Source organism: Colletotrichum scovillei, assembly GCF_011075155.1.
Source record: "Colletotrichum scovillei strain TJNH1 chromosome Unknown Contig00005, whole genome shotgun sequence".
Taxonomy (NCBI): domain Eukaryota; kingdom Fungi; phylum Ascomycota; class Sordariomycetes; order Glomerellales; family Glomerellaceae; genus Colletotrichum; species Colletotrichum scovillei.
The window spans coordinates 474,810-484,901 of NW_023336263.1; the positions used below are offsets into that span (position 1 = coordinate 474,810).

Here is a 10,092-nt window from a genome sequence, read left to right on the forward strand (position 1 = left end):
ATGAGTCATGTAGCATTAAGATAGACTCTGAACATCTCGTCAAAGGCCTTTAGGTTTTGAGGAACGCGTTTCGAGACCCCTCACATCAAGTCTGTGATGGTGTAAAATCTTTTATTCTTGTTGCTTTTATCTTTAGATCTCAATCTCGGCCATCGGAGCCGGCGACTTGTGGTGGCTCTTCATTGGTGTCAAACCCCAGCGGCCAAACATGGCATTATCCTCGTCCCAGCTGTTGCAGTCCGTCGTCAACATCTTTTCGCCTGTGAAGATGGCGTTGGCTCCTGCCATGAAGCACATGGCCTGCTTCTCCTCCGACATGGTCTTCCTTCCGGCGGCAATACGGATAATGGTCGCCGGCATAAGAAGGCGGGCGGTCGCAATGGTCCGCAGCATGCTTGAGAACTGGATAGGTGTGCGGTCGCCCAGCGGCGTACCCTTGATCGGTACAAGGGCGTTGACAGGGAAGCTCTCGGGGTGGGAAGGGAGCGTGGAGACGGTGTGCAGCAGACCAACGCGGTCGTCGGATGACTCTCCGAGTCCGAGAATGCCACCCGAACATACGTTAATACCGGCGTCGCGGACGTGGCTCAGGGTCTTGAGGCGCTCGTCGTAGCTGCGGGTCGAGATGACAGACGGGTAGAACTCGCGGCTGGTGTCGACGTTGTGGTTGTAGGCAGTCAGCCCGGCCTCCTTGAGCTCCTTAGCCTGTTCCGAGTCAATCATGCCGAGAGTGACGCAGACCTCCATATCCATTGCCCGTACACCCGTGACCATGGCCTTGATGTTCTTTAAGCTGTTCTTGCGGCCGCGCATATCGCGCCATGCGGCGCCCATGCAAAAGCGCGTGCTACCATTCTCCTTTGCGGTGCGGGCCGCGGCGAGGACAGACTCGACGCTCTCGACCTTCTTAGCCTTGAGGCCGGTGCCATCTTGGTATCGGGTTGACTGGGCACAGTAGGAGCAGTCTTCGGTGCAGCCGCCGGTCTTGATGTTCATGAGCGTGCAGAGCTGGACTTCGGAAGGGTTGTGGAAGCGGCGGTGGATGGAGCCCTGGTGAATGATATCTCGTTAGCAATTCACGAGATGACGATGATGGTCTCGAGAGTCTTACAGCTTGGAAAGCCAACTCCATCAGGGGTTGGTAGTAGATGGCAGAGATCTCCTCTCTTGTCCAGTCATGTCTAACAGTGGTTGCGCTGGCGGCCTTTTGCAGAATCTTCTTCGCCTCAATGGCACGCTGTGCGGCCTTCAGCTCGGCATCGTTGACCGGTGTGGGAGGCGGGGGAGCGGGTGCCACGCCGACAGCTTCCGCGACGGAGGACATGCATGCTCGGGATACAACCGGGAGCTGCTTATGGGTGAATTGCGAAGAGAGAGTTGTTCGTCCAAGGCCTCGCAAGGCAGCGGTTCTGGCAACAGCCATTGCGTTGGCTTTCATGTTTGTTGACTTGAGATGTGTGATCCGAGTACCTTGATGGTGAAGGCAGGTCTTGTTGGCGCTCGGCAAGGGGTATTAGTCTGCAGGCTGGAATCACCAATTGACTTTCTCAACGCCTCGAATGTAAGCCGAGGATCCAGTTGCCAGAGGACAGCAGGTATTCGTCAGTTCCTGGGTTGAACGAAGCACAGATCTTGAAGGACGGCAAGGTGAGCTGTCAGACAGCTTCGGCACACGAAAGAATGAGGGGTGAGGGGTTTTGAAGCTTCAGGGTTCCCGCCTCACCACCTCGGGAATCGGTCGAGCAATAATAGCTCCCCTGGCCAACACGGTCCGGCCTGAAGCTGCTTCAGCGGCGCCATAAGCCATAACCGGCGGTTAGACACGCCTATGTGCGCACATCTGAGTCAACTTCAGGGCCAAGAGCCGGTGGGTTAACACTGCTGCACTGGCAAAGCTTCCCGCAGCTCTCGGCTAACCGGATGCGACCCCAGGATTCTTGGATTGGTGGAAAGCCTAGGTGGATAGGTTGAGAGGGGACTAAGGGGAGCGAAGGGGGCACAGGGAAGAGGTCATCTCGAAAAGAAACGATACGATAGGGCGCGTTATCCCCCGCCGGGTGTAGCTACGGCGAGTGGAGCTTTACGCGCGAAGCGTTGACCTCCAGTCTGCTTCTCAGAGCCCCCAACAAAACTCTCCGCGGAACGCGCGAGTATATTCCCGAGCCCTTTGACCACATGTTGTACGCCCACTGCAAGCTTGAAAGCTTCTGGAGAATCTCCATATTCTGCAACGTTCACTGAGACGTAAGCTCAACCTATAATGATCATTAGGAGACAGTGATGCTGTTCCTACGAGGTGGCCGTTGAACACATTCGCTGGCTTCAAGATGGTTGTGGGAACGACTCCTCCAATGACGAACCAAGACCCATCGAAAAATTACGGGTATTATTGGCATTCAGGGATCAAGCTACGGCACGCTGAAAGCGGGGGTTCGCGCCAATCTTAGAAATCTGCTCACCAACGAGTGACCATTGAGGTGTTTCTTGTGACAGTTCTGAGGCCAGGATTGGGCTTGGGATCTGAGCAACGGTTGCAGTTAAAATAGGAGCCTCCTCCAACCTTCCACCTTGAACGTTACTACTTCGAAAGCGCGTCAAGCGAGCTGGCATTTTTGGGCGGAAGAAAGCAAGCCCGATGGTCTTCCAATGAACAGAGCACACTTTTCAGTATGTTTCTCAGGCATGGGTTGACTGTCGATCACATGCAAAGCTGAGAGGTGGTGAGTCAACCCATGACGTGCGCGTGGGGAATACCATGAAAGATTGAGGACTTGTAATCTCAACAACAACGCGGTATTTCAATTTCAACAATGCGCGTAGAGAGCCGTTGCTTTCAAGAAAATAGACATTGCAATAGCGAGCTGATTGGTAATGCCGTTCAAACTAATGGACAGCATAAGTAACATGCACTCTACATGTAAATACCGACCAGATTGCCTCAAGCAAGAATACTGTAAAGTTGACTTTGCATCTTATTGAGCTGCCTCTCAACTCTGCAGTGAGACTATTCATACAGAGTGCCGCTCGTGTACTTGAGACCCGTATCACAAGCCACCGTGACAACCACTTTGCCAGGGCCAAGTTCCTTAGCCAAGGCTAGAGCTCCAACAACATTGAGTCCTGTTGAAGTTCCCGTCAAAAGTCCCTCTTCCTTTGCGAGTCTGCGGCACATGGCCCGCGCCTCATCCTCCGGATACGCTCGTGCTTCGTCGTATAAGGTGTCGTCAAGCAATGGCGGAACAAATCCGGGACTGATGCCTTCAATTCCATGGACACCTCCATGTCCTTTGGCAACAACAGGCGATGATGCAGGCTCAAGCGTGATAATCTTTGTATCAGCTCGCACACCTTTAAGCACCTTTGCAACTCCCATCACCATGCCAGCGCCGCCAATGGCACCGCAGAAGGCATCAATTCCTTGTGGAAATTGCTGGACCAATTCGTCTCCAAGAGTCTTGTAACCCGCCATACAGTCCTTGTTTTTGAACTGGTCTGCGGCGTAGTACCCCTCGTTTTCTTCGACGATTGTCTTCGCCTTCTTGACCATAGACGGAAACAGATCTGGCGTAATCTTTCCGGTGGGACTGTGGACGATATCGACAAAAGCCCCAAAAGCAGCCATCGTGCGCAATTTCTCTTTGGCAAAGACATCCGAGCAGACGGCATGGAACCCGTACCCCTTCAAGGTGCATACGAAAGCCAGAGAAGACCCCGTGCTACCGCCGGTGGCTTCGACTATGGTCGAGCCTGGCTTCAAGTCTCCTCGGCGTTCTGCCTCTTCGACTATGGCTCTGGCTAAGCGATCTTTGTAGGAGCCCGTGGGATTGAGAGACTCAAGCTTCAAATACACGTCGGCGCTACCTTCCGGTACAACACTACGCAGTCGTACGCATGGTGTGTTGCCGATGGCATCTAGGGCTGAGTGAACAGGTGGAGGAGCGGATATCGCAGCCATGTTGAGTTGCGGTATTGTTCAGTTCCTTTGACTGAGAATCAGTATCAATGTGGTGAATTATGACATAGGTAAGGCAGTCTAAGTCAACCTGACTCACTTGTCGAATTCTAATAGAGATCGTCTATAGGGTATAAAAGTATGCGTCATTGGCATCAATGTCAAGCCCAGTATTCCCTCATAGTAACCTTATATAATCAACCAGGCACTCTAGGGATTGTGGGGGCGGGCTCTGACTGGCCAGTGAGCACCCGCGCCCTTCTGACTCAGTCCCGTCAGATTGCTGTCGAACAAAGGCGTAAAGCCAGCGGGCATCATGAAGGCGCAACGGCATGCGGCGTGAATGCTCTTGAGAGCTGAGTAGAAGCATGTGCGATGAATATTGGGATGCTGTGTTCAGAGAAAAAATTGCAGCATTCAAGCAGGGTTGACGGCCATATTGAGCTTACCTAACTTCTCACATTCTTCCATCTGACTTCAGACCATAACTGAAGTAGCTCACTGCTGGTCAGCCAGTTAGAGCTTTCAAGTCGCTTACTACAACTTTGCGGGGACTGCTCAGGTGTTGCAGATGCTCTTAAACTTCCATCCACGTGCTGGATGTGGAACATGGGCTGGCCGTAGCCCCATATTTCGGCGTCAGACTACCTACAGAATACTTAAAGCACGGAGATATCCCCAACTTCTTGACAATTGATTATGGTTCTTCTGGTACAAAGAGAAGGTTCCTATCATGATGGCCTCGATTATCCAAAAAACCGTATCATCCGTCGTTCACTCTTGGGTATAGGATTATTTGAATTGGCAATCATTATGTTGATGCTCTGCATGCTTGGAAGCCATCATGGCAGAACCCCAGCCACACATGCCAGATGGCAAATTGACCGGCGCCGCCTTCAGAATCTCTGAAAAGCATCTTTGAGTATGGAATGGCGATGGCTATTTTCTAATCATGGCACTGCGCTTCAGCTTCCACGGACCCGTCGACAACACAACACTGAATCTCGGGTCCGGGCCGTGCCCCGCGGCCGGATCCTTGAGCAACGTGCTATCAACGTGTGGTTCGTAAAAGGCAGCTCTTTCGCGAAGAGACGATACGGCTAAGGATCAGAAACGACACTAAAGGTAGACGCATGGGCGCCGTGTTCTCAGTACTCACGCCAGCGTTATCATACGAGAGCGAGCCCGGGTGGGAAGGAATCAAGGATTCGTTCCATCATGACTGACTCGCGGGTTCCGTATTGCCGTGAACCCCCTTGAAGCGTGATTAGCCACTCGCACCTACGTAGCACACAGAGGTAGGTTAGCAGACATGAGCTGAGAGTACCGGCATGGATCTGGGGTAGACAAACGGTCAATAGAGTGCGCCCCTGTTTCGGGCGTCTCAGACACCCGTCCACCGGAAGGAGTGGCTTTGCATCAGCAGCGCAGCATCCATCAAGCATTGCAACGCCACGCAGGGGACTTCCATCTTGCCTCGCAATCAGGCCTCGGATCTACAGACAATGGCAGGGGGGCCCGAAGCTTATTAGACGCTAAATCCCCGAGGCCACGAAAGAGCATTGGGTATTGCGACATACTGATAGCATTGTGCACTTTGATTGACTGAGGGGGACATTGTCTGGGAGATAGCCAATGGACTCATACAGGGGAGATGAACTAGTGGCGTTTTCCTTTCATCTGACGGCCATCTGACGCTGCCATATCAATTCCTCACTGGTTCTACTCACGCGCTATCTTTTCTTCTTTCTATCCCTTGCCGAGTGGGCGCGTTATCTTTTAACGGACGGTCGCCCCAAGAGCAACGGGCACTAAGCCACAATACGAGAACGCCCAAAATGCGCATACCTCCCACATCGAATCTAATGTGAACCGTGAAACGATATGGTGATGCAGTGACCGAGATAAGGTACAGCCAGATTGCGCTCACCCAACTTTGTGCCTGATCAATGCTAACGAATCGGCAGCTGCTATTTCGCCGGTATTATAAGCCAGAAGTCTTCCTTCTGTCGAATAATAACTTGCATATCGAGGCACACACCGGGAGCTGGAAATGCATACTCGTGCAGAATGAGACAGTCTTAGCAAAGCCATGTCACAAATCTCGAATTCTTGCACAAGCGTTAGTTGCTCTTTCAGTTCCTATTTGTAGATTCTTGTTTAACATTTGTTTTCAACTAATCAGGACTGGAATTCTCCACGTCGCCAACGGCTTTCGGGCCTGGTATCATTACCTAAAACTACCGAACGTTTACGAATCCCATCGTCCAGTTAGTTCTGCTGCGACATGGCTTCAGCAAAGGTGGACTTGGCAGTCGCAATACCCACCTTCATCGGATCTGTCTTGTCCGCCCTTTTTACATTTGCCGTCCTAATTTTGCATTTTATCTCTCCTCCGAGACGCCGGCATGTCCGCCATGCGCTCATTGTTAATCTTCTACTATCTGGTATGTTGAACATCAAGAAGCAATGGATCAAGTCGTGTCTAACAATATGTCTTCAGACTTTGTCGACATGGTGAACAATACTGTAACTGGCATCATATTACTGAGGGATGGCCCTCTTGATCAATCAATTCCTGCCGGAGGATGTACCATGAATGCGTGGGTGGGCCAGCTTACAGTTCAAACGACGGACTTCAATATCTTGTTCATCTCGATAACGGTCCTTCTCACTGTAAACAAGAATCATCTGCTGCAAGATTCTTCACTACTACGGATCCTTGTTGTATGTCTCTGTGCATGGATACCAGGCATTATCACTAGTAGGTCATTCACTACTCCATGTTCAGAACGTTGCGCATTTTGATGCCGGAACTAGGCTTCACTGCCCTTGGATTGCATATATACGGCCCAGTAGGTGGGAATTGGTGCTGGATTCAGAAGAAGTATCCCGTTTACCGTTGGGCATTGTCCTTTGGGTGGCGCCTCTTGATATTCTTCTTGACAGTCGGCATCTATACAGCCATTTACATCAAACTGAGACGATTATTCGGCCGCTTCCGTTTTTCGGAAAATTCCATCGAAGCTATCACCACAGGCAGGAGCCGCCGCACACAAACTCTACCAGCCAATGAAGATCAGAAGCCTCCCACGGAGCAGTATATCATGAAGACGACGTCGTTTACCGTTTCACACGACCAGGAGGATAATCGAGGGTTGGCTAGCGATTCGTCGTCAACAGCACCGATTAACGACCGAAACGATCAGACCGACGACCTGAACTTTGCTTCATCACACAACGCAGCTATTGGAGGAGATCATACCACAGGCTTGGGAGAACCGGACGTGTCTACGGACCCGCCAAAGCTCCCGCCGCCGCCAAACCTGCGCCGTATGCTATTATTGAACGGTTATCCGATCGGCTATCTCATTCTCTGGACACCTGGGATTGTGAATCGATTGATTGAGATACAGGGCGGCACCTCACCAAACTGGCTCATTGGTCTCCTGGCGTCTTCACAGTATATCGGCTTAGTACACGCTGTCACGTACGGCTACAACGAGCAGATCGGGCGTACTCTCCGATCTTGGACCAATTTCCGGCGAAAAACCCATAGGCTTGGAGAATAGGAGGTTCGAGAATCACAAATGACCCGACACGACTTTCAACCGCATTTTGACAGCCTTCGACGACATAGCGAGCGATTTACTTGGCACTTGTCAGGCATGAATATCCCTTACTAAGGTGAAGGACGTCTAATTTTATTTAATATCAAGTGTAAAAACAACTTTTTAGATTCAAACTTGTTCAAACCTGCTTCGTGCGTGCTGTGCGAGTTATCCATGATATATTGATATTCTTGCGGTCTACTTTTCTGCACTCTGGCTTGTCGAGCCGGGTGGCTGTATTGGTTAGCAGGTTGAGAGCCAGGACTGAGCAGACTGAATTTCATGTTCAGCTTGCAGATTCGACCAGTGATTACGAACCAGGTTCATGCTAGTTGGTGCTTGGCGCTTTTGCTTATGTGATTCACTCTGGGCTCTGGAGTTGGGCCTTTCCAACAGTACGTCTCACCGCCAGGTGTAGAGCATCAGCGAATGCGCCGATAGGAAGGGCAAAGAAACCGAGCTTGGCCAGGCGACTTGAAAATGGTTGCCTGCAGGTCATCAACAGAAACAGGAGTATACTCGATATCTGAGCACGTCGTCAATGACAACTTGAGCACTCACAGAATTATCCGGGCACATGGCTTACCGGTCGATGCCCATTCTAAGTATACATCTCAAGACAGGTTTCTAACCCTTTCATCTCAGTTCATGAGAGCGCAAGACTATCATAACTTCTCCACATGCCTCTTCATGCTTAACTCAGTAGTTAACAGTACTTCGGTTTCCGTGAGCTCTCCAAGCTCAACGTCAGGCACCTCAAAATATCGCCCAATATTCCGAAATTCGAAGGGTATCTCGATCATTCAGCTTTGTTACAAGGCTTGATCCGACTTGTGTAGATCGGAAGTGCATCATCGCCATCTCACCAAGCGGCAGACGATTTAAACAAGGGTGTCCACATTTCGCTCCACGACTACCCGATTTCACCGTGCCCGAACTATCGCCTCATCATACAGGTGGGCAGAATCAAAATGTCTTTCTGAGGACGAAAGGCCAGAAGTTCTCACACCCGTGGAGTCTGTGGCGCCCGATTTGGAGATTCAGAACAATAACATACTCGTCGTCAAGGGAATATAGTACGACCACGTCAACCATGTTAGCAACGCTAGATAAGTCAAACCCCCCACTTCCTGGCACCCCCCTGTTTCTGGCACCCACAAAAACGATGGGATCACAACCCAACCTCCTCATTACTATTAACTATTGATCCTCAACCACACCCACTACAATACAACTGCCAGCCTCACTAGGGCATTCAGAGTCGCTGGATTCAGCCGTAATAACCTCCTTTTCACCCGCTTCGATTTGAGCCCGATGGATATCCCTGATGTTCGCAAACTTCGTGTTGGGATCGATCTGAACAGTCTTCCTCTTCCTAACTGCAGCGTTGGTAACTTGAGCCCTCAGGTGAGCCAGCTGCTGCTGGGCAGCTGCCAGTTGCCAGGCCTGCTCTGTGAAGCCTTTTTCACCTTCCTGAACAGCAGCCGTTGAGTGCTGGTATCATTGTCGAGTTGTGTAAGTGCAGTTGACCGCTGAGCTCTGCCAGCTTCCTGGGTGTCGACCAGACCACTGCAGAGGAAGCAGAATCCCATGGCTCAACAGGGGTAGTTTGTTGACCATTATGGCATCGCTTTTTGCCCCGACTGGTTGGTTTGGTGTGGTGGGCTTAGCAGAAGGCTCAGGTAATACCATAGGGTTCATCAGGGGCTTAACCATCGCTACAGGGTGTAGACCAGTCCACTTCCAACCACTTCTGATGTTCGAGACTGATAGACCAGCAAGTCGAGCCTTCTGGTAACAGTCCAGGAAGTTCCTTTTACCTATAATGGTAGAGTCGTTCCATTGAGACAAGTAACCGAGCTCCTTCCGATAGGCTGACTTAACAGGGCTGAAGACAGACTGGTCAAGTGGCTGGAGGACATGAGAGGAGTGTGGTGGTAAGAACAGTAAATGGATATTGTTAATATAGCAATTCCACATGAAGTCTGTCGTCGTATGACTCCCATGCCCATCCACAATCAACAGTCGAGCCTCGCCCTCAGCCTCGGGCATAGTCTGTGGGATAAACACCTTCTCTAACCATTCAATGGCAGTTAAGTCTGTAGTCCAGCCATTATCTGTTGCTGTAAACTCCCACCCATCGTATGGAACCAGATGTAATGGAAACCACTGTTGTTGGACCGTCTTCCCTTGAAAATGATAAGAGGACGAAGTGCCCTACCCAAGGCTGAGATACACTCAATGATAGAGACCCATGCCCTCGACCCAGGTTGTTTCTTGCGAACAGACGTCGTCTCAGCCATGCCCAGCACTAACCCATTAGCTCCTGACCCTCGAGGATGCCAGTCTCATCCATATTATATCTGTTGGCTGGTTTGATGTCCTTGATCTCAGGGATAGCAAGGAACTTAAACCAGTTCCTAATGACCTCAGTAGATGCCCCATTAACGCGTCTAGAATCGATGGAACGACTTCTCTGAACCTTAATGATAGGGTTCCTTCTCACGAAGGCATAGATCCAGCCTTTTC

General features: G+C 50.9%; 3 protein-coding genes across 3 annotated transcripts; 1 reads left to right on the forward strand and 2 right to left on the reverse strand.

Annotated features, from left to right (window-relative positions):
• Nucleotides 1–38: 38 nt before the first annotated feature.
• Nucleotides 39–1,736, reverse strand: HER10_EVM0012652 (biotin synthase). The gene is made up of 2 exons (XM_035482044.1): nt 1,112–1,736; nt 39–1,050 (listed from the first exon to the last, which is right to left on the reverse strand). The coding sequence occupies exons 1-2, from the start codon at nt 1,436–1,438 to the stop codon at nt 133–135; spliced, it is 1,245 nt and encodes a 414-aa protein (XP_035334492.1). The 5' UTR covers nt 1,439–1,736; the 3' UTR covers nt 39–132.
• A 1,268-nt stretch (nt 1,737–3,004) lies between these two features.
• On the reverse strand, nt 3,005–4,473 carry HER10_EVM0010901 (uncharacterized protein; the record flags this gene model as incomplete). Its single annotated transcript, XM_035480346.1, has 1 exon — nt 3,005–4,473. The coding sequence occupies exon 1, from the start codon at nt 3,953–3,955 to the stop codon at nt 3,005–3,007; it is 951 nt and encodes a 316-aa protein (XP_035334377.1). The 5' UTR covers nt 3,956–4,473.
• A 1,303-nt stretch (nt 4,474–5,776) lies between these two features.
• Nucleotides 5,777–7,694, forward strand: HER10_EVM0007396 (uncharacterized protein). Its single transcript, XM_035476954.1, has 3 exons — nt 5,777–6,399; nt 6,456–6,716; nt 6,773–7,694. The coding sequence occupies exons 1-3, from the start codon at nt 6,240–6,242 to the stop codon at nt 7,522–7,524; spliced, it is 1,173 nt and encodes a 390-aa protein (XP_035334111.1). The 5' UTR covers nt 5,777–6,239; the 3' UTR covers nt 7,525–7,694.
• The last annotated feature ends 2,398 nt before the right edge of the window (nt 7,695–10,092 follow it).

What these genes read in the sequence shown, in the direction of transcription:
- HER10_EVM0012652 (XM_035482044.1), bottom strand. Translation starts at nt 1,438, where the DNA reads ATGAAAGCCAACGCAATGGCTGTTGCCAGAACCGCTGCCTTGCGAGGC. An exon ending in TGGAGTTGGCTTTCCAAGCT is followed by an intron (nt 1,051 to 1,111) that starts GTAAGACTCTCG and finishes ATCATTCACCAG; the next exon opens with GGCTCCATCCACCGCCGCTT.
- HER10_EVM0007396 (XM_035476954.1), top strand. Translation starts at nt 6,240, where the DNA reads ATGGCTTCAGCAAAGGTGGACTTGGCAGTCGCAATACCCACCTTCATC. An exon ending in TGTTAATCTTCTACTATCTG is followed by an intron (nt 6,400 to 6,455) that starts GTATGTTGAACA and finishes ATATGTCTTCAG; the next exon opens with ACTTTGTCGACATGGTGAAC. An exon ending in GATACCAGGCATTATCACTA is followed by an intron (nt 6,717 to 6,772) that starts GTAGGTCATTCA and finishes TGCCGGAACTAG; the next exon opens with GCTTCACTGCCCTTGGATTG.